Source organism: Pteropus medius, unplaced genomic scaffold (assembly GCF_902729225.1).
Source record: "Pteropus medius unplaced genomic scaffold, Ma_sr-lr_union100, whole genome shotgun sequence".
Lineage (NCBI taxonomy): Eukaryota > Metazoa > Chordata > Mammalia > Chiroptera > Pteropodidae > Pteropus > Pteropus medius.
The window spans coordinates 5,379,282-5,406,970 of NW_024346667.1; the positions used below are offsets into that span (position 1 = coordinate 5,379,282).

Consider the following 27,689-nt stretch of genomic DNA (forward strand, 5'->3'; position numbering starts at 1 on the left):
ATGGCCGTGGGGGTGCTGGAGGCGACCCCGCAGCACGAGCAGGTACCGGGCAAGCGGCGCAGGCCAAGGGGACATTGGGCCGGGTTTCTAAGGCTCGCGAAGGAGCTGAGCGGCTGCAGAGGCAAATCTTTAAGTCTCCCACTCCACGCCGTGTCAACCGACCCGGGATGGAAGGCGGCGACCCTCTATAGAGAAGATGCTGGCGGCTTCGCCTTACCCCGCCCCATCGGAAGGAAGCCGACCTCCTCTCCATCTCTCTCTTCTTCTCCTCTTCCTCCTCCTCCTCCTCCTCCCCACCTGTCTCCCTCCTTCCTTCTTCCTCTTTTCTTCCCTCCTTTCACTACCCACCCCTTAATCGGCTCATCCCATCCATTCCCCGTCACCCCTACAGGCTGCCCCTCTCTCCTCCTCTTTCGCAGCCAAGAAGCCCCCAGCGCCCAAGCGAAGGCCAAGGGCACTGGAAGAAGGCAGCTGACGGATGATGAGTACACATCAGCCTAGACTCTATGCCTGTGGTTCTCAAACTGAAGCGTGCATCAGAATCACTGGGAAGGCTGGTTAGACCGCGGGTCGCTGGGCTCTGCCCCCACCCCCCACCCCGCACCCCCAACCCCCGCAGGATTTCTGTCTCCTCACCTACTGGATGGGGCCGGATCCTTTTTGCAAGTCTAACTGTTCCCAGGAGGTGTTAATACCTGAGCGTTGGGAACTATTGAGCTAGCACTTTCTTCCTTTTGCTGTTGGTGATTTCAAACCCAGCCCTTAACTTTATCTTTCATTCATGGGACAATTCTTAGGCCGTGACCAGGTACCAGGAGCTGTGCTACACCTGGTGTGTGTGTGAGGTTCAATTAGAGGTGGACTTTTCTCTGGGAACTCACATCCTGAAAGGAAAACAAAGACGAAAATAACTCAGAGGGTAGGAAGAGATCACTTTCTCCAAAACAGGTCCAGGTGAAGCTTTGTAGGAAGAAAGCCTACAAAGGGGCAAGGGATTGTCCCTGGCAGCGGTGGGTGTGGGCAAAGGCCAATCGGGGCACAGGAATATGAGCTGGGGCTTGGAGGATGGATGAAATATGGCCACCTGGTGATAAACTCTAGATGGAGGGGACAGCAGACCAAATTGCTTAGAGGTGAAAAAAAATGTTGGGGGGTGATCATGGGGAAAGGCAGGCACGGATATCCACTATGACTCTCAGAAATCCGGGGTTCATGAAAGTTTGTAGTGAATGATAAGGGAGAGTGGGCCTTATGGGCCACACTACGTATTTGAGGTTTATTCTCTAAAATGAGGAAGCCATAAGGAAACTCCTTGGCTTCCTTGCCCATTCCAAACCCAGTCATCCAAGGGGGGCTGTGGATGGAGACCTGCATACCAGGAGGGGCGGAAGACTGGCAGAGTCGCTGTTGCTGCTGCTATTTGCTCTTCCTTGAGGTTGACATCACTCGCTGCCTTCACAAAGCAAGGTCCCTCTGTTAACTCCATCCTAGGAGGGACTCACAGCTTTTCCTTTAATCCCCTATAACAAAGTTTTGTGATCCAGAGACCAACAGCCAAGGTTTCACCTGGGAGCCAATTAGAAATGCAGGGTCTCAGTCCGCACCCCAGCCCTATTGAATTAAAATCTGCATTTCAAGCAGACTCCTGAGCAATGGCAAAATGATTGGGTTTTAGCTTTCAAATGGCCAAATATAATGGATTAGCAGTGATCAAGAGAAGGCAGCAGGTGGGTTTTCTGTAGATCATCCAAAAAGCACTTCCTGGGGATGGTCTCTGTGCTCTCCAGCTCAGTCTGCAAGGTCATGGCCAGATTTCCCCTTCCCTGGAGTCAGGCTTTAAATTAAATTAACTGGACACAAAAATGCTCCAAATGAGTAGAGTCTCTGGTCAGCTGTCTCTAAAACTTTGAACTCATTGGTATCATTTAAGATATCAGCAAAACATAGTTTTTAGGAGTTCTTGGATTTACACATCTTATTGCAGAAGCCAGGGTGACACTGCCTATTGGTAGGCCACTCTCTACCACCTCAACTGAATGGAGCCTCACCTGGTTCTCAAATATTTATTAATAGTGACCTGATTACTGTTTTGTTTGGCGTGTGTGTTTGTGTGTCTGTGTGTTTTAATTCCATAAGCAAACATTTTATTAGGGTTTTCATCCTAAATTATAGCAGTACTAGGAAACATTGCTATTTTTCATGGTTTGGGTCTCTCATGTAACGCAATGAAATACAAGCTAAGAAAACAAGGAAATTTTGAGGGCTCTGTTTATGTTTTTCAGATGTCTCAAACAAGGCTTTCTGTGGATGATGAGTGCAATTAAGCGATTAGCTTTCTTTTTATCACTGTTATGCTAAAAATTAGACTTCCTTCTCAATAGTTTTAGAAATTAAATGAAGTCATCATTTTATTTATAAATTTCCCAGGATAGAGAAAGTGGGTTAGCATATCCATCATGCACATAGGTAGTATAGACCAAAACCACAGCTCTTTGCGATCCCACAAAGTTGGATTTAACGAGCTTCTAGAAAATCATTCTTGTCTCCTAAGATCAGCTTCCAACTCAGAGACTAATAGCCATGTAATTTTATGCAGGTTAATTACCTGATTTGAACTTCAGTGTCTTCGTTTGATAAATAAAGGGTTTCAGTACATCTCTGATACCTTCCATCTCAAAGAAGCTGAACTCAAGCAGGAAAATTTACTCTGTAGGCTCATTTCTGCACATTCTCCGGCAGGGGGCACCCCTGGGATTTGGATGGGGCCCTTTTCTGAGGCACTTTGCTGCTCTTTATAGCTCTGTAGAAATGCGAGTAAAGGGGTGGAACCCAAACCACATACCCTTGAAAGATCAGTCTTCGGGCAGAGTATTACCCTGCAGTGTTTTCTGACTGGTACTCTAAATGCATAACAGTCATAAGTGGAAATTTTAAAAGATTTTGTGACAGTGCTCTACTGAGGATGTAAGATAATGCTAACCAATATTTATTAAGTAATTGATTGTCAGTATTCATAATTTCCTCCTCTTCCCTAATCTTGACCCTGGACCACTTTTCCTCTAGGCCAGTGGTTCTCTTAAATCTTGGTTGCATCTTAAAATCACATGGGTCAGGAACTTTAAAAATTACTGATGCCTAGATCCCCTCCTAGAAATCTATCGGTTTGCTAGGGTTGCCATAGCAAAATGCCAGAGCTTGAAAGGCTTCAAAGACAGAATTTTTTTTCTCATCGTTCTGGCGGCTACAAGTCCAAAATCAGGGTGTCAGCGATTTTTGTGGGTTTTTTTTTTTGAGGCCTCTCTTTTTGACTTGTAGATGTCCACCTTCTCACTGTGTCTTCACATCATCTTCCTCTGTGTGAGTTTGAGTCCTAATCGTCTCCTCTTATACAGACACCAGTCAGATTGAATTAGGGCCCACCCAAATGACCTCATTTTACCTTAATTACCTTTTTAAAGTCCCTATCTCCAAATACAGTCCCATTCTGAGGCATTGAGGGTTAGAACTTCGACATATGAATTTGGAGTTGGGAGGACAAAATCCAGCCCATAATACCTGGCAGTGCTGTTTTTAATTAATATAGCATTGAATTGATCATTTAATTAATTTAATTGGTCTCGGGTATTGCGATTTTTAAAAGCTCCCCGGTGATTTTAACTTACATCCAAGGTCAAGAACCACTGCTCTAGGCTTTCTTCAAGGCCACTTCTACTATAGGAAGTTAAAACAGATGACATCCTACCTTAGTGATTTTCTCTACCATTGTGCAAAACTAAGAGTCCAACTAAGAACTTAAACAGTCGGCCATCATCCGAATGTGTGTGTCTATCTAAGATAATTCTTAGCCCTCATCTGTCTTCTCAGAATGAAAACAGTTGATACAACTCACTCAGGAGTTTTCTGTAGCCCCATGGATAATATTCTCTTCATAGGCATCATCTGTAGGATATCCTTTTACTTGAGAATATTAGAAATTAGTTAAAATGACCAATATTTTACTATTTTGACTTTCAGAAATGGCGATTTTATATGATTCAAACTAACAATTGTGATTATTATTCCTCATGTAGGGACAAATAAAATAACATACATGCTTTGCAGTTTTAAAGCAATCCCGTGAGGTACAAAGGGATTGTTATTTTAAATTTGCAAATGAGGAAACTGAGGCTCATAGACCATAAGTGACTTTAGAAAGCCTATATGGCGATGAAGTGGCAGATCAAGACTGGAACCTGGGTCTTTCCAGGGCCCGCTTAACTTTCAAGGACAAGGCATAGGCCAAAACTACATGGAAGCTAAGAGCTGAGAGAATTGGTTTTGCCGATAAACTCAGGCACCTCCACTCAGGGGAAAGAGAGAAACCAGGAAAAACAGGAAAGCTTTAAAAACCCTACATTCGAAACTCCAGTTGTTTCCTACGAGCTCAGCTTATTTTTTTGCTAAATGTGCAAAGAATGAGGCCATTTTCAGATGAACTCGTTTGCTGGTTCCAGCCTGCAGCAAGAGAGGATGTACAAGGTACACCAGAGCCACGAATCCATGCACGTGGAGATGATGTTGATTTTCCTTTCCACCCTGATCATCGCCCAGGTAGTGCTGGTGCAGTGGAGACAGAGGCATGGCCGGTCCTACAATGTGAGTCACCCTGGTGGCCGCAGGAAGCCTGTGCCTCTTGCTGCCACATCCTTCCTTTTTCACCCCTTTGAAGGAGATGGTTTGATTTAAGTCAGTGGTTCTCAACTGGGTGCTCTTTTACCCCCAGGAAACATTTGGCAACATCTGGAAACAATTTTTATTCTCATACCTTACTGGGAGGAGAGAGGGATTGGGATGTGTTACAGGCATCTAGAGGGCAGAGGCCAGGCATGGTGCTTGCTCAACACGCACAGGACACCCCCTCGCAACAAAAACGTCATCTGTGCCACAGTTGAGAAGCCCTGGTTTAAGTAAGCCAATTTTCCTTTTGTGCATGAATAACTTCTGCTAGTGGCCCAGGGAAGTTTAGACATAGCAGAAACAAAAGTCTGAGGCTGTCTAACTTTGTTTCATTAACAATGAACTGTCTTAGAACTGATGGTTTGCATATCCATGGAGGCATGTTAACGCAAACACTGCACTGACTCAGCCACACAGAGTACCACCCCAGTTTCATAGCCCACCCCCATCCGAGCATGTCCACTAGAACTCTGCCATCTCATGACCTCACAGTTATCCCCTGGGCCTTGCTGGACCTGAGATCTTGCATTTACAATATTTAGATCAGGGGTTCTCAAATCTGAGGGTGCATCAGACTCACCTGGAGGGCTTGTTAAATCAGATTCTCAGGTCCCACTCCCAGAGTTTCTGATTCGATAGGGGCCCGATAATTTGCATGTCTAACGAGTCCCCAGGTGGTGCTGATGCTACTGGTCCTGGGACCACATATTGATAACCAGTGGTTTAGACTCGTTGCAAAGGGAAAAGGTCCCCAATTAACACTCTATATGGTTCTGGGTCTCAGACTGGTCATTGTGTAAGAAGATTTGCCCATGACATATGAAGTGCTAGCTTAGACCAGTATTTAATTTTCTTTTTACCCGTCATAAAAATTATTTTCTAGATAGCACAGGGCCTAAGGGAATTCTTTTGAGTTCTGTATAATACTTAAGTTTAGCCAATTTTGAACTTTTTACTTAAAAAGAAGAATCTTGTTTTTTGTTTTTAAGCAAATGCATCAATTTGCTGCCATATCACTATTTTCCTGTCAATTAAAATAAACGCACTAAACACTTTCCTTATCTGTAAAATAGCATAGACTTTCTAGAGAAACTTACTTATTACATAAAAATATAGACATGTTAAAAGTAAAGGTTTGAAGAAAGATGTGTCATGCTAACACTAATCAAAAGAAAGCTATATTTCAGACAAAGCAGACTTTAAAACAAGGAAAATTATCAGAGATAAAGAGGAGAATTACCTAATGATAAAAGGGTCAGTTATTCAAGAAGACATAACAATTCTTAATCTATATGTGCCTAACAACAGTGCATCAAAATATACGAGGCAAAAACTGATAGAACTGCAAGAAGAAATTGACAAACGTGCCATTGTATTTGGAGATTGCAATGGCTTATTTCATTAGTAGGTCGGTCGAGCAAGCAGAAAATCATGAGAATGTGGTTGGCCAACTTTAATTGAATTTCATAGAATAATTCACCCAACAGCAGCAGCATATACATTCTTCTCAAGCTTACATGGAACATTAACCAATATAGACTACATTCTGGGCTATAAAACACACCAAAACAAATTTAAAAGAATAGAAATCATACGACGTACAGTTGACCCTTGAACAAACAGGTTTGAACTGCATGGGTCCACAGATTATACATAGATTTTTAAAATTAAATATATCTCAGCCCTCTGCATCCCTGGGTTTCACATCTGTGGATTCAGTCAACTATAGATCGAAAACAGCATCTTCTGTCCTCAGTTCAGAACCTGCTTGTTTTGGGGGGCCGACTTAAGTTATCCACAGATTTTCAACTGCATGGGAGGGAGTTGATATCTCTAACCCACACATTGTTCAAGGTCAACTGTCTACTCTCACACTGTAAAAATTAAACTAGAAATCAATAACAGAAAGCTGCAAAAATCTCAAAAACACTAAATAACATGAGTCAAAGAAGAGGACTCAAGAGAAATTTAAAAATAATTTGAACTAAATGAAAATACAATATATCAAAATATGTGGGATGCAGCAAAAGCAGTACTTAGAGGAAAATTTATAGCATTGAATGTGTACATTAGAAAAGAAGAAAGATCTAAAATCAGTAATCTAAGCATCTACCCTAGGAAACTACAGGAAGAAGAATAAGCTATACAACAATGGTAAAATTAATAATAATAATAATAATGGCAGAAATCAATTAAATTAAAAAGAAAATCAATATGAAACTCAGTGAAACCAAAATCTGGTTCTTTGAAAAGATTAATAAATTTAATAACCCTTTAGCTAAGAAAAATAAGATTGAGAACACAAATTACTGATATCAGAAAAGAAAAAGGGGTTATCATTACTGATCACATGGACATAAAAAGAAAATAAAAGAAATTATGAATGATTCAATGCCCACAGATTTGGATAACTTAGATAAAATAGGGTAATTCCTTGAAAGACACAAACTATATCAAATCTCACACAAGGAGAAACAGATATCGATAGGCCTACATCTATTTTTAAAAACTGAATCAATAATTTATAACCTTCCAAAAAAAGAAAGCACCAAGCCCAGATAGTTTCACTGTGAATTCTACATTTAAGGAAGGAATTATACTACTTCTCTACAATCTCTTCTAGAAAGTAGAAGCAGAGGGAACACATCAGAATGCATTCTTTGCCACTAGCATTATGCTAATACCAGAACCAGATGAAGACATTACAAGAAAGAGAAACTACAGACCAATGTCACTCATGAACATAAATGTAAAAATTCTCAACAAAATGTTAGCAACTCAAATTAAAAAATGTATAAAAAGTATTATACACCATGACCAAGTGGGATTTATTCCAGGTATGTAAGATTGGTTCAACAACTAAAATTCAATTGATGTAATCAAGCACACCAAGAGGCTCAAGAAGAAAAATCATGTGATCATATTAATAGATGTAGAAAAAGCATTTGACAAGGTCCAACATCTATTCATATAAAAACTCTCAGCAAACTATAAATAGAGGGGAACTTCCTCAACTTGATAAAGAATATCTACAAAAATCCTATGGCTAACATTATACTTAATGGTGAAAAAATCAACAGTCTGAATTGATTGGAAGATAGAAATATGGACCAAGTGAATTTCTAAGAATCCTTCATATGCCAAGATTCTATAATTTTACATGTTCGATTTATGTCCACGCTTTCCTTCATTGCCTTTGTAGTGATAACAGCAATATTTTCTGGAGTCATTTATGATCATTTCCTGCTTACCTCTAGCATCTCTTCTCTCCACCCCTTCCCGTACAAATACACACAGACACACGTACAATAGTTTGGGATTTGCAATGCAAAGGAAATCGGCATCACATACATAACTTCCTTTCTTCCTTCCTTCCTAACTTCCTCCCTCCCTCCCACCCTCCCTCTCTCCCTTCCTTTCGTATTGCAGGACCCATTCATCATCCTATACAAAGAGACAAATTAAAGATATCTTTTTTTTTTAATGAATCTGTCTATGACCATGCCACCCTGAACACGCCCAATCTCAGAAGCTAAGCAGGGTCAGGCCTGGTTAGTACTTGAATGGGAGACCACCTAGGAATACCAGGTGCTTGTAGGCTTGAAAATAAATAAATAAATAAATAAATGATTAGTAAATAATAAATAAATAAATAATGAATAAATAATAAGTAAATATCTTTTTTTAATTGATTTGCAATTCTTTTCAGATTCATTTTTGCATGGCTACAAGAAAAAAAACATGGTACTGTTGGGCAGCATTCAATTCATCAGGATATTCCTCCTGCATGATATAGGACGCGGATGATGTGACCCAGGTGCCCTTTGCCAGTCATGTAGGTGTGTTTCATACACCCACATGCCCAGGTGGTGACCCCTCTGGCATGATTCATGTGTCCCAGCTGCCAGGCTTCCTCCATTGCATGCATGCACCTCAATTTCACATATTTTCTGTGTTTATTTATGAGGCACAGTATACCTACATTTCATATGTGGCAGTTACTATTAAAAATGAAAAGTTTTAACTGCTCTGGAAATTGATAATCTTTTAAATTACAATGAAATGTAGCCCTCATTTCAAAATGACTTTTCATACAATTATTGAATTCATAATGAAAATTTCTGCCCTTTCCCCTTGAGTGTTGAGAAATATGGTTCTGGGTTTATACTTTGAAGATAGTTAAGAAATTAAATACTTGTGTATATAATACATTATAATGATATTTTTGCTTTCCTTTTATTTCTGATCTCCAAGGCCTATTTTTAAGAAGCAGCAGGTCTATATATTTGAACATTGTTATTCACTGTTAATTAAATCCAGCCATCAAGTAAGAAAAATTTGAAATCTTCTAGAAATGGGTTGTATTTATAAATGCATACAGAGAGAACTAGTTTTATAAAAAAGATAGTCCAATAGTTGATTCAAACTATCATAGATTATAACTCCACCGATTTGAGGAAATGGATTAGCCTTATAAATTTTGGCTTATAACCTAAAGCATTAAATGTAAGAGCACGGTAGTTTCACTAAATTAAAATAAACTGGCTCTTAACTTTTTATTTTAAAAACTTCAGCATTCTTATGGGGGAAATAAAAAGACGAATCAAATATTTAAAACAGTAAGATGAAAAATGCAAATGACAGGTGATCTAATTCTGAAAATGGAGATCGTGTCCATTTCCTTCTTTAATATCAGAAGTAATGAACTAAAAAAATGTCAAAATCTCTAATATATCATAGATAACTATTTCCATATTCAGCAAAAGGAAATGAATGGCCAAAATACTGATGAGATTTTTTTAAGGAGCCGCACTCTTTTATGATCAAAAGTAGAGGGTCAAAGTTACTAAAGCTGAATGCTAAAGGGAGCATCTCCTGAGTCTGGTTACCCAGCATACGGTTTCTGGCCTTCATGAAAACTCTCCTACTTCCTTAAGGAAAGCCAGTTTTTCCTATTCGGATATATATATATATATATATATATATATATATATATATATATATATATATATATATATATATATATATATATATATTTATATATTTATATATTTATATTTATATATTTATATATATTTATATTTATATATTTATATATATTTATATTTATATTTATATTTATATTTATATTTATATTTATATTTATATTTATATTTATATTTATATTTATATTTATATTTATATTTATATTTATCTTAGTTTCAAAAATAAAGGTGAAAACCCAATCATTAGCTTTGACCATTCCCCCACAAAGTAGGATAGAAAGGTAAAGCAATTATCTGACTAATTCAGGCTAAAGAATATCTACTCTTCCTTGAAAGTACTGCCTGGAATTCAAAAGCAAAAACGTAGGTTTTAGGGCATTTTTTACTGAACCCTCTAGATAGTTCTCAGATTCGCTCCATGTGTACTTTTGTTCGAATGCATGTGTATAATAAGAACAGCAGTTCTCTCTGAAAGAAGACTTAGAGCAGCTCTGAGAAGATTTCAGATCCAGGTCATTTATGGGGATGGAGCAATAAAAAGAGAATGAAAAGAAAAATGCTATCATTTTTTTTAAGACTCAGATGTCAAATATGTGACATGCATGTTCTAACAACTCTTTCCACATCACTAGCAGACATAATTAAATGATCATGATACTCTTTACCATGAAACCAAGGACTCAGGTTTAGAATCCTCCTAATAAACAACAGAGCATTGCCAGGTGCCACTACTAAGTCAAGTCCAAGTACAGAGACAAAATCTTTTTGTCATCTGCCTCTTACATTGGTGCTGAGCAAATAATAGGTGGTTAGTCTAAATGTGATAAAACGTAAAAGACCACAGATTATTGTTATGGTTTAAACCTATCTGCTTTCCACAAGAGAGAATAGCTGGTATTATGTCTGACCTAAAGAGAAGTGTCACTATGAGAACTGTATTAAGTCAATGACACACAGCCCACCAATGCAGCCTTGCTTCCTGCCATGCGGGATTGAAGCCAGACAACTTAAAGAATCGTCTTAAAGCTACTTGGATTCAAGTCAGTGATATAAGCCACAAAGGGGTTAAATATAGAGGAACAGGAAAGAGTCTGATCCACATCTTAGGGCTGCCTGGAAAAGGCACCAGAAACTAAAGAATAAAGATAAGAAGCAAATGATGGGTTGCAAATCTAATAGTCAAGGGCAAGGTAACCCCACAATTGGGATTTAAGGTTTAACCCCACAGAATGCAATGGACAGCAGGTAGGAGAAGTCCCAGGAGCTGCTCTGACACCACTTCCTCCTTTGTGATCACTGTGCATTTGCATATGTGCCAGTGATCATAACAGCAGCCTCCAGGCTCCACGCAGTACAGTACTGTTTACCTAGCACGTTCTCATCCATGATTTCCTTTGATCCCCCCGCCTCAGGCAGCACAAGCAAGCAAGGTGGGCATTGTTATCCCCAATTTTGCAACTTGTCCATAGTCGCATAGCTGTTGAAGCCTAAAGTTGCTTTCATCAGAAATATCCAGAGAAAAGAGGGGACAGAAGCTGGATATTTTGGATTATTTCCTGTTTGAATTTTCAGATAACTGTGCCGATCGCAGTTGGACGGTGAACCAGTTGTACATTACAGACGCGGTGGTGTAAGCGGTTTCCCCAGAGTAGCTTCTGAATTGTTTAATAATGGACATGCTGTTCTGGGCACTGAGTCATTGAAAAAGACTTTCTGTACTTTTCTCTAACAGCTGGTGACTCTGTTGCAGACGTGGACTGTCCCTGTGTATTTCACAATAAAACTTCAGTGGTGGTGGTTTCTGTCTTTGTAGGGAATGTTCTCAGTTATCACCAGTTATATCCTCTTCAGAGCTACCCGAAGTCCCCTCTCAGAAAGAACGCACGGTAAGCATTCCATTGGTTCCTTCCCCACCATCCCCTTCGCTATCAACACTAAAAGTATATTTAATTCCTTTTTTTCCGTGTGCCGGAGGAGCATGCTACACTTCTTTTGCCTTCAGTAGCAAAACTAGCTGGAGATTAGCTATACTGCTATCAGTTCACATTCATTATTTAATGGTGATTCAGACATGCCTGTAAAATTTATTATTTTGAATGTTAGCTAGTGAAGGCCAGGAGAAAGAGAAGTGAAACTTCTAAGTTTTCCAGAGCACGATTTGCATGTTTATTTTTAACGCAGCATTTTTTTATTCCACTGTGAGATGTCATGCACATTCTAAAACTGAGAAAGAGAAGTTCATACTTCTAACAACTATGTGTAAGGTTTATAGCTGATAAATTAGAATGGACAACCTATTACTTTCGTAACAAACAAGGCTTTACTATTCCAGTGATCATTTTAATTACCATTGCCAACCTCCTGACATTTATATAATTCCATATCTTTCACAAATCTTTCCAAAGTGCTTATAACATGCCCACCAAGTTTGCACTTGCTCTCCTTGTTCTTCAGATAAGAATCCAAATCCAGATAAAACTGAAATGGGACAAAAAGAAAATGTATAAGTCTATGGCCATACCACCCTGAACAAGCCTGATCTCATCTGATCTCGGAAACTAAGCAGGTTTGGGCCTGGTTAGTACTTGGATGGGAGACCACCTAGGAAGACCAGGTGCTGTAGGCATAAAAAATAAAAAATAAGGGATGGTAAGCTGACAAGGTCCTTGCAATCTGTGAGGTCAACCAAGGGTTGCCTTGCCTAAAAAAATTTAAAAAATAAATGTCTAAAGTGTTTAATAGTAATTAGACAATGTTAAATTTTGATCATCAGAGAATAAATTATAACTCTTGTGAAATATTTTTTGATTATGTAGCCATTTAGATATTTGTTAATTCTCTAAAAAAATGGGAGAGATAAAATCAACTTTTTCTTCTAGTATGGAGAAGGAAAAATATGAAGCAAGAGAAATTAGATATTTAAAGTAATGATAAAGACTGAAATTCAAATGAATGAATTCAGGTTATGAGTATTTTAATCTAATCCCACTTTGGGAAGAGTTCTGGGGTGTTGTTAGGAGACCTTCTAAATGGCCTGTTCGGGGTCTGAGACAGCCTTTGTAGGGCCTGGTTTACCCATCTGTAAATGGACAGCTGGTACCCTTCCTCATTCTCACGAAGTATTATAAGTTATTTAAGACTTGTGAAGCAATCTAAGTTTTGGATGAATTGAAATGTACATGTTTTCATTTCCTGGATATAATTATATTGTATTTCAGTGACATCGGATCCCTTTTCCACTGTATAATGAATTACCCCAGCTAAACGTACTATTTTTATACATATCAGCTCATTGAATGAAGAGGAACTTCACTATAGGAAATACCCAAATACTACCTCGTCCGACTCTTGGTTCATACATCTCAGAGTCCGTGCCCTCCGCTTCTCATGCCCACAGTGCACCCATTACAGCTTCTCCTTGCCTGCACAGCTCTGATTTCTGGCTGGCATAGTCTGAGGGCCAAGATGCTCCACTAACATTTTAAGCAGACCCAGCTGATATTTGAAGAGAAACAATGGGAGAAGCTAATTAGGGTCCCTTTTCTTCTAGAAAAGCAGTCAGGATAAAGAAACTTCTATTGATGAGAGGTAGTAGGCCCTAAGGATTTTTATGGATTTGATAAATCACATTATAGGCACATCACTTCCTAGCCATTTTCCATTTGGAAGTGGAGGACTTCATTACAAGTTGAGAAAGCCAGTCAAACAAATCCGCACAGTACAGAAGGCAAATCCAAGAGAGGCGGTCCCCAGTGCCAGTGCAGTTTGAAAACCAACTAACTGTTCCTCCCCCGAGTACAGCACGCCCCAGCGGGGGGACAGTTGGAGAGAAGTCGGGTTCCTCTTGACTACAGTCAGGTTGTCTGCCAAGCAATGTTCAGGTTCAGAAACAGGCCACACGTAGCCACAGAGAGCTGGGTCTGATCACATCAGCTCCAGCCTAAGGCCAAGCTGTCCTTTGTGGACGCCACTCTGAGGCACAAACACAATTTCTCTTCCAGCTTATCTGCCTTCCCATGCAATCAGATCAGCAAGGGGAGTCTGGACTCTAGCGCTCTAGAAACGTGTACCACCCCCCATAAGCAGGAAGGTTTAGGGGGCGAGATTTGGAAAATCTAACACGTCCATAACAATAATATGACATATTGAGCATTTAATGTGCCAAGTCTATTAAACATTAATTCACATAATCCTCAGAACTATTTTAGGAGCTGATGTTATCACTCTCACTTTATTATAAATGAGCAATTATAGGAAGAAATGCAAAGTAGGTTGGCCAGGGTCCCATAGGCAGTAAGCGGCAGAGCCCAGAATCAAACCAAAGACAGGCAAAGCCCTGCTCCCAACAGCATGCTGTGGCTTAATTACATCGGCAAACCCCATTTGCAAGGAAACCTTACATTTAGAAAAGTTGTTAGTCAGGAACACCTCTGATGCCGGCACCACCTTGAGAAGGGCCCCTCAGGCAGAGAGAGGGTACATGGACTATACGCAGAATACATGGACTATACGTAGAATGCAGGGAACTCCACTCTGGTGCTGGCTGGAGTGCGGGGTGAAGAGGAAGATCCTCTCACCTTTCTCATCATCACCTCTCTGTTGAGACACAAACTTCCACCTCCATCTGGCTGCACTGAGCAAAGATCCAAACTGGTCAGCACCGGCAAATCAAAAGGACCAACCCAACGATCCAAGGAGTCACTGTGGAGAAAAGCCCCAAAAGCTGTCCCTGGCCCCCTTTAGGGATGACACTGCCTCACAGCCACTTGAGCCACCTTGTGCAGCCCTGTGAGTTTCTGGCTCCATGCAACCCACCCACGACTCGTTGCTGACCCCTCCCACGGGCAGGAGTAGACCTGGAGGAAGAGGTGCCACCCAACAGCGCTTGTGTGTGAGTTGCTTGAAGTGGGGAAAGCATTTCACCAGAGAAATGATGTAAATGACAACTCATTTCTCAGGCTAACCCACAAACCCCATTTGAACCATAATGTTCGAGAAGGTCCGCTCTGACTGGAATTTGGTGAAACAGAGTATCTTTTAAAATAACACTGAAACATTACACCAGGAATACCATAGACCTTAAGCATTTGGTGCAATGGCTCCAACAGGGAGGAAGCCTGGGAAGGGGACAGGGTGGGGACAAGTCTCTGGAGTGAGACCCTGAATGAAATTTTGTATGGAAGGCAGGAGAGGGGCTTTAGGAGGATGGGAAAAGAAAGGGCTTAGGGGCAAACTGAGCCTCCTGCCATTGTTTGCCCTTGAGAACACTCCAGCCAGCCAGCCCCATATTGTCTCTGGATACTAAGGATAGCCGCCCAGCTGCTCCTTCTCCTTCCACTACCTCTTCCCGTTCCAGTAGGCAGGGATCTGTACTGTGACACAGCAGGAATAGAAATGGCTCCAGCTCTTCGCACATCCTCCCAGGCAGGAAGCAACCACATGGCCCTTTCTGTGGTTTTTTTCTAAGGGCTTCTACCGCCAGGGATGAGAGGAACAAACAGGGTACAGGGGTCCCCTCTAGATCATCTCTACTCTCACCCTCGACCTCATCCTCTCACTTCTCCACTGAGGCCCTGTGGGAAGAAGGAAAGGCCTTAGGATGGTCATGGGAAGAAGGAAAGGCCTTAGGATGGTCATGGTGAGTGTGACGCACAAAAGACTCATCCGTGTGGCAGAGGAAAACAAGGCTGAAGCTCTCTTGCAATTTTATCCCATGGCTGAGGAAGGGGCGCTTCAATGGAGAGGAAACGGGATGAAGGCCGAGGGTCCCTGCGTTGGGCCTGGGGGCCGGCAGGAGCAGGAAGGAAGAAACTCCTGGGGGAGGTGGTCTCCCCTCTTGACTTCTCTTCCCGGCTTTGCTGGCCTCCAAGGTGCTCCTGCCCAAAGCACCCTGGAGACAAATGAGAAAAGGGAAGGGGGAGGGCGACAGGATCCCAGGTAGAGTAACCATTCCCGAAGGCCGTTTTCACATGAGGAACATAGATAAATCTACAACGAATTTATACACGCATAAACATAGAAACACACGTACATGATAGTACTATTCACATACTGCTTGTTGATAGTATATTAAAACTCTAGATTACTACTGAGTTTAGCTGATATAATATACTTATGTTCTGTATATTACACAGAAAATAGAATTTTAGAAACTAAAACCTGCCTTATGACAATGTTTGAAGAAGATAAAATACTTTGTAATATATCATGCTCTGTGTTTCTCCCCATTTTTCACTCCAAAGATTGGTCTACAAATGGTTTCTTCTAATCTACAAAGTCAGCTATGCACTTGGTGTCGTGGGTTACTCGGTTATCATATTTACAATGTGTGGACTACATTTATTTTTCAAATAAGTATCTCCAATGAAGATATTAATATCTCTAAGCATTTGCTTATAAGGTTAACTCGGTCGAGTTCTCTGTATCTGCAAGCCACACCTGGCCCTGCCATTTTCCGTGCATATACTGCTCACAGCAGATTTCACTAGCGCAGTAGATGTCACTGGAGAAAACCACAAGAAAAGAGAGAACCCTACAGAATAAAACTTTTTCAAAAAATTATCAGCTTTAATGCAATAAATGACTCTCTGGCAACATTTCTGAAAAACAGATTTCCCAATACGTTTTTAGATTTCCATGGAAATTAGGGAAATTCTTCATTCCAGATTATATCTATCATAAATGAAAAATACATGTAGTACAGCATTTTAAATTTAACTACGTGAATTCCAAAGTAAAGGTCCATTATCATCAATTGCTTTGTGATTTGTTTATCATTTTTTCAAAAAACTAAGTTGGAAAATCTGGTTATTAAACATATTAACTTTCAATTTATAATAGCTTTGAAAATATAAATTAATTTCAAAGGGCCAATAGCAACTTTTTCCTTCTCCCTACTTAAATATCAAAGACCTGAGTAAATTCAGTCAATTTCTTTCCTTTTTGTTCAAAAAAGTGATTAAGATATGTTAGTTAGTAAAAGATGATACTCGCGCAAAAGAATGATTTCAGGATAGTTAATTTGTTTCCTACATTTAAGTTTACTAAGATGCTTCTTGTTTATTTGCTTTTTTAAAACATCCCTCTTTACTCCACCTAGAAAAAGAATATTCCAAAGAAAATTATACAGTTTAATAATCCACATGAATCAGTACTATTAGACTACTAAGAAGATATCAATGCATGTAACAACTTTTATGACAAAATGAATACTTTTCATTTTCTGATTCTCTTATAGGTGTATGAAAACTAGCACGTTTTATGCATCTTTTATTATAAGTACATTAAAGCTAGCATACTTTCTTTATGGATATATTCCTTTTTCCCAATGAAAATATGATATACATTTTGTTATTTAGTTTTTTACCTTGGATTTATATGTTTATTAATTTTTTTAAAAAATATGTTTGTTTAGGGTACAAAGAAATACTATCATTTACTACAACCTCAGGCATTAAAGCTAAAGCATTTCAAAAACAGCTAAGAAAAAACTAGATGTGATATTCAGAGACAACAGCAAAGTGCTAAATAAATGTCATAGCCATGGCAAAACTTTCTTTTAAAACAGGAAACATATTAAACTTCATCAAAATTAAATATAGCATTATTATGAATATTGGCTTTATACATCATGCAAGACTTTGCTGTCACTGAAATGTATTATTCTAAGTAGAATGCCAAGTGTGACAAAATCTGCTTGTGTGCCCTCAAAAAATATATGTAAGCTTTAAAGAGAAACTATACTTGACCTGCAAATTTAAAAGATCACCCTTAAAAGTAGCCCTACATTTGTGGTAAAGTAATTCTTCCTGAACCACAATTTTCTCTTCCACAAAATTCTGGTGTCATTTCCTTCTATATATCTTCTTCCTTAAAACCTCTAGAGCGATGCTATCCAACACAATACCTGCCAGCTCATGTGACCGTTGAGCACTTAAAATATGAAGGAAGATGTACTACAAGTGTAACATACACACTGGATGTCAAGGACAGTATGCAAAAATAATTTTTATATTGGCTACATGTTGAAATGATGATAGTATTTTGGATGTACTGGTGAAATTATTTCACTTGTTTCTTTTTACCTTTTTAATACGGCCACTAGAAAAGTTTTAACTTTCTATGTATGTCCAATCTATATCCACTGAACAACACTGTTCTAGAGTTTTGTTTCTGGTACACATGAAATCCCTTTGACTGGGGATAGTTGGAGAAGGAGGAAACTGAGGGCGCAGAAATTGAAAGAGAGATAAAAAGATAACAGAGCAAGAAAATCTTGGGAGAAATGAAGGAAATCAGGATAGTGATATCCACAACTCAGAACTAAGCTCTCATTAGGAAGATGGTCATTGAGACGTGGGGTGGGCGAGGTCCTTGCCAGCAGAGCTGAGGCTGAGCATCCGACCTGTGTTCTGTGAAAGGGAATTTAAGACACACCACATAACTATGGAACGCAGCTCAAATAAAAATTCCCCAGAATCTCTCTGCCACTGAAGTTACTCTAAATCTCTGGGACCATAACAGAAATCAAAAGGCAGAGATCGGCAACTTTTAACTTGTAAAATAAGGAAGGCAATGGGATGGAGCTGGCCCTGGTGGGGAAGGCTCTTCCTGAAGCCACAGCACAATCTCATTTTATAGGCATTTCATGAAACTCAGAGCAGGAGCTCCTGCCATTATCTGACGGGAAAGGAATAGTAAGTAACTGTACAGATCTATTATGGCTGGTTTAAGACATAGGTAGACACTGACTTCTTTTTTTAAGCATACTGTCTGTATTACTTCTAGTGAACATAATAATATTTATAAGGACTTTTATTAAATCACTTGAAACTACCATTGTCCCAGACTATTATGAGATTTTCGGACCCTTCACCATGACTTCTCCTACAACGAGGCATACCAAGGACTCAACCTTTCAGATTGGGAAGGAGTTATTTTTTCACTATTAAGTGTTGTTGATCATCATTGTATTAAGATTCTTTTCTGTGGAACCATGAGTTTGTTACTATACTCTTTATCAATAAGATTATAAATACATGCTCCCTTGGACGTGGAGGGAAGATAATCTTCACTTCTCCCCACTGTCCTGGTTCTCAAATATACCCATGCAGATCTTGAAAGGATGGAAGCCTCCACCTGTGTTGGAATTCCCAATTCACATCACGAGATCTGTACCCTCTAAGTCTACAAAGTTCCCTGCCCTTCTATTTCCTTTTCAAATTAACAGAGCACAAAAATATCCAGAAAAAGGTTCTGGAGACAGACTACCCAACCCCTCTCTCCTCCCCACTCCCTCCCTGACTCAGTCAGGCCCATTGCTAATTACTGAGACTGTTGACTGATCTAGCAAACCAAATGTGCAATGATTAAGATTCAGAAATTAAATTAGGTGCTAATTATTCACTTTTTAAAGAGATCTTTCTCATAAAAGAAAAAGAGGGATTATCATAGAAAATCATTATATTTGAAATATGATCCAACTTGCAAAAAAATTTTATTAATACATGACAACTACAGCACGGTAGCAAAAGGCCTCAAAATTTGAGATTGATTCTTGTATCTATTTCAAATATTTTCAGGTAAGATAAAGAATGTGAAAGCTTTCTGTAAAATCTTAGCTCTATAGCAGGATTCTTAACCCTAGCTGTTCTAGTCACCTTAGGAGCTCCTAAAAAACACTGTCGTGCAGACCCCACCCCAGGCCACTTAAATTAGAGCCCTTGAAGGTGTACTCATGTGTCAGTATAGTTTTAAACCTCCCCGAGTGATTCTAATCTATATTTAGGGCTAAGAACTATTGCTCAATTTAAAAAGTTTAAGGTGTCACCTGCCCATTGGGATACATTGGGGTCTGGAGAGAGTCCCAAAATATTGCTTGCTGCACAGGCCCCATCCCCAGAGAGTCTAATGTAATTGGCCTTGGGTACAGCCAGAAGATGGAGATTTTTACAAACTGCCCAGGTCTTTCCATGCTCAGGCCAGCCTGAGAACCATCAGGTAGAGTTTGCTTGTCTAAGAGCTGTGGTCCTAAGAAGCATTTGAAGACTCTCTCAAGAATTACTTTCCACTTAGCACTGAGTGGTAAAATTTGGGGGAAATTTAGAGAATTTAAAATTATTTTATTAATAAAAAGTAAAGCTACTCAAACCAGTGGGATAAAAGAACACCCCCAGGTCCTGTGAGATACATGGCAGGGAACATCTTCCCAGCTGTAGCCCTCCCCAGCCACATTCTTACTTCCTTACACTGTTGTTTTCAGTGGGATCAAGGCTAGAGAGTCCATGGATTTTGACATTGTGTCCTTGTTCTACGGTCTCTACTATGGCATAACGGGGAGAGACTTTGCAGAGATCTGTTCTGATTACATGGCTCTACTGTAGGGGTAAGTGTCGCTTTTATTTTTATTCTTCGTAACCATTTATGGTACGTGGAGAAATGGTCTCATACCACATTTGTACCCATCTTCAGAAATAGATAAATCTTTTTTTTTTTTTTTTTTTTGTTCTCTATTGTTGGTGCTCCTCCAGTTGTTCTCCTTGCATCAAAAATTGTCTTTGCTAATTAATTAGAAAATGCATTTCTTATTTATATAAAGTGGTTGGGAAATAGGCATCCTTTAATCCATTAATTATTTGGAAGTAACCATATCTAGCATACTCCAGTTGTCAACATTTCAAAGATTAGTGAAAATTAAACAATAATAAAATGTTTATCTCTGCCTAATGCAAGCAAAAGTCATATTTGATGCACATGAAACATTTTAAAATCAATCAGTACCTCAGGGTAATACCCATTGTAAAAATTAGTTATTATTGTATAGCATTTGAAGTAGAAGATATAAAAAGTGTGCTAAATGTATTCTGACTATATATTATTCCCTGGAATTAGAGGAAAAACTAATAGTTTTTTTAAACTCTCTTTAAAAAATAAAAACTCAGGATGAACATACTTTCTGGTTAGATGCATTCCAGATTCAGATATTAGGAACATTCATCTGTGTCCGACACACGCACATCTCTTAAACACTTTCAAGCCAAGGGCTCCAGGGATGACCTAGTAGTTTCAGGAATTCAGCATCTCTGTCCTCCACTAGTCTCTTGGTACATAGCCAGATATGAAATGGAAAAACTAGTGTGAGTGGCAAGAGTGAACTTCTGGACTGTTTTTCTCTGTCTTCATTTATGGGGCAGGACTGAGTGGACATGACCTTGATATTATCTCTACCCCATCTGCTTTTCCCCATCTCCATAGGCTCTAGCTCACTCTTTTCCTAGAGCCTGGAATCCAGCTTCTGTAGTGAAACACTGGCACAAGATACTTTTTAGAATTCCTCTGCCATGTGTATCTATGTGACAGCTGCCTTTCTTATAAGATTTAAAGTGAACGAAGGAGGGAACTTTTTCGCTCCCGGTTCCTCCAACAAAAAACAGAAACCATACCCTCTTAAAAAATTCCCAAAGCCTCTTGTGCTGTTTACGGACAAGAGAGGAAGAGAAGGGTTGTATGTACTCTTTTCTCCAGTGGACCAGGAAGAAGAAGTTGGCAAGACAACCAAGTCTTTAAGCACCAACTTTCTGGAAACTTCTCATCTAATCTCACCCATCCTCTGTCATCACTTCAACTATCAAACAGATAAAATCCACTGCCTCAAGCCATTGGCACAGCCACCAGTGACCTGAACTGATGGTGCATGCGTGTGTGTGTGTGTGTGTATGCACATACATACTATAACTATGTGGGGATTAAAATATATAGAGGTGCCTGGGTTTACTCCAGAGCTATGAATCAGAACCTCCAGGAAAATAAAAGAAAGAGTCAGGCTCTGAGTACGTTTTAAAAGCTTCCCGTGTAATTCTGAACTACAGCCCCAGATAAAAACTGTTCGTCATGAAGGATTCCTTAGTGGAGAGGTTAGACTGGAGGTTATAATTAGCAATGTACTTTGGGTCCATTTGGAGCTCAGCAGGGGTTTGCCTGAAAACCTTACCCCCACTGTAGCATTGTTCTAGGGCGTGTGCTCACCTTTCCAGTGGTGCTCTGTGCATTCCCCTCTACAGTTCTACAATATCAGCAGGATGTACACAAGAAGTTTGTCAGGCAGTATCTGTGCCGTCTGTGGGCAGAAGACCATTGTGGAGCTCAATGAACAAGGGCTCGTTGAAAACACATACCAGCTTTCATGCAGTCATGTGCATCCTTTCCATGGGAAACCATCTGGTCTTCATGAAGCCAATGTTGGGAGGCAAATATCAAATAATCCGTGTTGGGCATGGAGCTGGCAGGTTAGGGAAGACCACCTCGCCACCTCCCCCCGTTCCTCTCTTTCTCCTGTCCCCCACTCCGGTGACTTGCTCAGTTCCCAGGCCTTTATCCTCCTGCTCATTTTTCTTTTTGAGACTGTCTCATCATCCCTGCTAAATAATGAACTGCTTGCTGATTAAAGTAATCTCCTCCTCCAGTAATTTCCTTTTTTAAAAAGGAATCTCAATGCCACACAGACAGGAAGCCTGCAGCACCTGTGCAGGATGCTGGCCGGTAAAGCTGACAAAGCCTTAAGTGAACAGGAAGCCAAGAAGGATCAGGGAGAAAGGGGGTTGGGGATGAGAAAGGAGGTTGGGTGTAGGGAGGAGCTCAGAACTACCCAGGTGAAGCCCCATGTCTGAATCTCACAGGACCAAGAATGACAAAGTGAGCTTTGCCTGGAAATAATCCTAGGAATCTGCTTGTATCAACAGTGGTGATGGGGACAACCAAGTATTGGCTTTGGTCTTGAAAAGAGGTTTATGCCACAGGCAGCAGGGCACTCTAGATTACAAAAGAAAAAGAGAGAGAAAGAGAGAAAAGGACCTAACGTGAGCACTCAGTTTGTGGACCATTTGGGATCTTTAGGTGTTAGGGACCAGGCAAGTTTGGGCCTGGAAACCAGAATTCTCTGGGAACTCCAGAAACCACTGAGGGAAACCTCAATGTGCACGAAGATGCCAGGATCAAGAGCCCTGAGCAAGGCAGACTGTGCTGCCTGAGCACATACCTCCAGACACTAAAGCTATGTTTGGGCTGGCTAACAACCAGTATTTTAATTCTTTTCTAAATATATATTTCAAAAGGCATCATTTACCTTTATTTTATAGTATAATGCCAATTTTATAGCCTTGCTATCCAGTCAGTCAATTCAAAGCCATGGCATTTTGAGGTGGTTAAAGCAACTGTCTCTTGCCTCTGCAGCCCACCTAACTCAGTAATACTCTAAACATGCAGTGCCTGTGATTCAATTCTGTTTAATCGAGATAGATTCCATTTATTCAACGTGAGTAAAAACTGGACCAAGTGCATCTGAAATGTACTAGGAGTCTTTACTCCAACATTTAAGCCTGAACTGTTTAAGGTAAGAAGCACAGAGATAGCCTGTATGGAATCCTAGGGTAGTATTTTCAGTACTACCATAAAACTATGATAGTTTTCCCAAAAAGCTATCATGCTTAGTAGATATAGTCCAAGTCTGGCTCTCGTTTTAAATATGATTTACTTTTCAAATGTTGGAACAGAGCCCCATCTGCCATTTGCAAGTGGAAATATTTTGTCTCTCCACCTTTAAAAGCCCTTAGGGATTGTTGTACATGTGTGCATATGTAATCCAAAATGTAGTTATCTTTAATTTGCTTTGCAGGGAGTATTATTAATGGCCCATTTTAGCATGAGTCATATTAGCAAGGAGCGGACCATCATGAGTCCTATTAACAAGGCAGGGGCAGAGATCTGAGTATTACTCTATGGCTATTCTGCTAGTGTGTAGAGGCTTTTCAGCATGGAGATTTTGAAGGTGAAAGAGAATATTAAAGAGGAAATGGACATTTCAATGCTGGCTCCATAACCTCTGAAATCTATACCTATCTGGATGGTGGGGCCGTACTCCAGGCCTTTTGAATAAAGGGCCATATGGGCTTTGGTTCAAAATCTTTTGTGATAATATACCACTTTATGTTAACCCAAGCATATTGTAAAAGTGACCCCAATTCCAAGAACATAAAATAGTGGAACTCCTAGTTACACACAGATTTAATATTGAGGAACTGTTCACATGGCCTTGACTTATATACACCTCACCCCCCTCCATTTGTTAGGGAGGGGACGTCTACATCGTTGCTGTTCCCATGAGTGTGTAGCAAGCCAGCCAAAAAAATCATGTGATCTTGACCCAGAAGGCCACAGTGGGATCAACGACTGCAGAAATAAATAAATAAATAGGATGGGTCTCATTATAGTTTTGAGTGATTCTTTCAAATATTTGTTCAGGACACGGGCACTTAGGCGCTGCCTAAGGCGCTGAGGACAGAGATGAATGAGACGGCCCCACAGGTAGCACATGGTCCGGGAGAGACGTGTAAGTACAGAGAAACCCATGATACAGTGTGATACATACTCTAACAAGATTAGGTCCCTGGCACTTAGGGACTTAGAGACATAGGGTTCACTCTCAACTTTGGGGGCAAAAGGTCAAACTTTCTGGACAAAGGGATGTATTCAAATGAATTTGTAAACGCCTAAGTTTACATGCTATTAAAAATAACTGACTCTTTATCAGTAATACAAAAAAAGTGGAGAAAAAACTTAAGAAGCTAATATAAATATTTGTGAGCTTATGACCACAAATAATTTAAACTCGTCTAAGTGCCTAAGTCTGACTGCGTAGTAGGTAATGAGTAATACACAAAAGTATGAAACACTATGGTAAATGTATGAGAAATGAACAATAAGTGAGGCAGGGAAATAGAATGGTACATTAACTAAGATACTACTGTAAAAAAGCACTTTCATTCACATTCTTTATCTGATTCTTGCAAGAATCAAGTGAGGCAAAAAGCTAAGTAAACGCCTCGGGGTCACAAAGCTATTGTAGCTCTGACTCCAGGCTCACCGTCCTCAGGGTACCACTGTCCTATAGAATCTCCCTAAAAAAGTGATGCACACGATCCAGTCAAGATTGACGGCCGTTTCCACGCCCCCCGCTCTGCTCCACATTCCCATCATGTCCTCATGAGGCAGACCTTGCCTTGTACTGTCTACGAGCCTCCCTAACAAAATGTCTAAGCTTTCGTGAATTCTGCATCCGAGGTTGGTGTACTGTTGGTAAAAAGCAGACTTGCCCTTACTGCGAAGAGAAAGTCTATTTGAAGAGGATGATCAGTAACCCGTATCCTTTTTTTAAAAAGCTACAAAATATCATCTTAAGTGATGCATTCTTCAGTCTAAGCTTTCATTACCTTCATTATAGTTGCAGCAGAAAATTTTCTGTTTTCCCTAAGCGCCTATTCCAAACGACTCACTGGTCTCTTTTCTCCGCTATGCCTATGTTACTATTCTGGTTAGGAATCTAAATGACAAAAAAGACACACTCTACTCTTTATATTCCATATGTTCCACTATAAGGGCTTTAGTGGAAATGCGATGACATTGCAAAAGACAGGGTTATATAGAGAAGGTTATATAAAGAAGGGTTATATAGATGATAGATGAATGATAGGTAATGGGTGAATGAGATATGTGAGTGGGTAGATAAATAGATTGGAATTGACATTTTAAAAGTCCCAAATGTGAACTAAAGTACAAAAAAGTATTTTGAAGGTGTACAAATGTTATTATTTCCAGAAATTAGTAAGATTTTCCTCTTGAATTTTAGCTTTTTAAATTCCTTACCATGCTTCATCTTTTCTTAGGTTAAACTCTAGTGACAATAATATTGGAAGGAAATGAAGACCTACAGACTTGGTCAGCTTAGGGCAGCAACTAAGACTTCGACAGACAGCAGGGACCCCCACTGAATAGCCCCAAACCCCATTAAGAAAGGTAATGGCCCCATCCAGAGTTGACTAGAAAGACAATCTTTAATCTCCCTGGCCCAACACCATCATATATCTCTTCCAGGGGGATAAATGGGATCGAAACATAGCCCCCTTAAGCAAAAGAACATTGAGAGATTGGCATCCCCCTGCCAAGTACTCTCCCTTCTCATAAGAGATAGCCTTTCTGTGCTTTCTGAGTACCAATTACCTAAATTGTACAGTGTTACATCTCCCTTTCTTCCTGTTCCCCCCTTCTCTTTACCAACCTTAAACATACAGTTTTGGCAGTGGCTATTGGCAGCAACACCCCCATCTCTGAGGACTGCAAATTTTAGCCGAGAACACATGCACATTTCAAGTAGGGCAGAGGAGGGGGCAGCATCAATGGGTCTGTGGGTCACAGAGCCACGCCCTAGCAACAGAGAGCACCCTCTGCAGCCACCAGCTCCATCTATAGCAGGGGTCCCCAACCCCTGGACCGTGGACCAGTACCGGTCTGTGGCCTGTTAGGAACTGGGCCACACAGCAGGAGGTGAGCGAAGCTTCATCTGTATTTGCAGCGGCTCCCCAGCGCTAGCATCACCACCTCAGCTCCACCTCAGAACATCACGCATCAGATTCTCATAGGAGCACTGGTCGCTGGTGCCGAAAGTTTGAGGACCGCTGATCTACAGGCCTTCTCAGTGAGTCTCTGTAATTCAAGCACCACCAAGGCTAAAGGCATCAGATGCTCCTTCCCCCTTTCTTTTCATCCACTCTCCCTGAATTTCCCTTCTAATACGAGGAGACTGAGTCCAGAACCACTTTTGGTTATAACTTCTAAAACTATAGTACGCATATCTTTGTTATAAAATTGGTGATAATATGATCATAAATGTCACCTTAAATGATCATTTAAATGACAAAGGACAATTGGTTTCTTTATATAGTCTCAAGAGAATAAACTTTTTAATATTACATGTACTCTTTTTTATTGAGACTCAGTTAGAGGAAAAGCTGCATGTGAAAATTCTGCCTCCATATATGTAACATTGTTATCAGAGATACTATGTATTAAGTCCCCTTAGCAGAAGTTATCAAAGATACCAGGAAAAGGTGTATCTTCTTTATGAAGACATGTTTTTCTTAATAAAAAATGAGTTCCCTCTGATTAGCTGACTGTAGGAAAGCCCAGAGCTGTTTTTGCTCAGTTACAGTACCTTCCATTATCCTTGGCTTTCCTGCAGTCATTCCCCTCCACCTCTTTCTTTTAGCATATGATCCTTGCCTTTTTTTCTTGTTTTGTAGTTTGGGATTTTATTGTAAACTATTTCAATTTATTTTTGGAAATTAGGAGTAGTGTTAATAATAATAACCAAACACTATAAAAATCATATAAGGGGCTTTTCAATGAGCACATAGAATTAAAAGAAAGAAAATATCCACTTTTGAGATTGCTTATTATATATGCAAATGTTATTCATGAATATCTCTGCTATTTGTCTGTGTAGAGAGCAACCTCCTTAACTGAGATTTAGCTGGGAGCGCACACACATTTTGTATGGACAAATCCTGGACTGGCTTCGTTATCTGGTAGCTTAGCAACCCATGGTGATGGGAATAGTTCAAGGCATTCACTCTTCACTAGGGCTGGAATAGTACAGCAGATTTACCCCAGAAAACATGTATTGCCTGTTGAAATATTTTTAAATCCTTGATCCTACATTTCCTATTGATTTTTTTTTTTTAATTTTAGAGATGAGCCCAAAAGTTTAAGAGAACTGAATAAAATTTGGTGGTCTACATAAGGCAATTTGTCTATATAGAAATTGAAAAGCTGAATGAACAAATGAAGCCTGCTTTGCATCTTTCCCATTATGATTGTTTTCTAATCCATGCATGCAATGTATTTGTTACAACTCCCCGAGGATGTTCCACCTCTAATTTGGCTGATAATGATCTCATCTGTAAAATGTTTCAGAGGTTTGCAAAATATTTCTCACTTAGAACATTTGGGCATAAGTAATACCTTCTGCTCGGCTCAACATCTTCAAAGAAGTAGGCACAGTTGTTAAGTAATCTGTGGTTCAAGGGTATGGTCTTTTTTGCTCTTTGTGCATGTGACCACATGGCAGCTTTGGCACCTTGAAGCCCTTCTGTGTAGAGG

The 27,689-nt window shown here is 39.9% G+C and overlaps 1 protein-coding gene and 1 non-coding gene across 2 annotated transcripts; both read left to right on the top strand.

Moving 5' to 3' along the window:
- Positions 1-27,181, top strand: RNF175 (ring finger protein 175). The gene is given in 8 exon segments (XM_039875769.1): positions 1-42; positions 4,501-4,635; positions 11,434-11,582; positions 15,938-16,051; positions 19,966-20,089; positions 21,761-21,894; positions 24,793-24,894; positions 27,061-27,181. Coding segments are annotated over 8 exon segments (921 nt in total).
- On the top strand, positions 12,209-12,327 carry LOC120613522 (5S ribosomal RNA). The gene has a single exon (XR_005655730.1). It is a non-coding gene; the product is annotated as a 5S ribosomal RNA (ribosomal RNA).
- Positions 27,182-27,689: the final 508 nt, after the last annotated feature.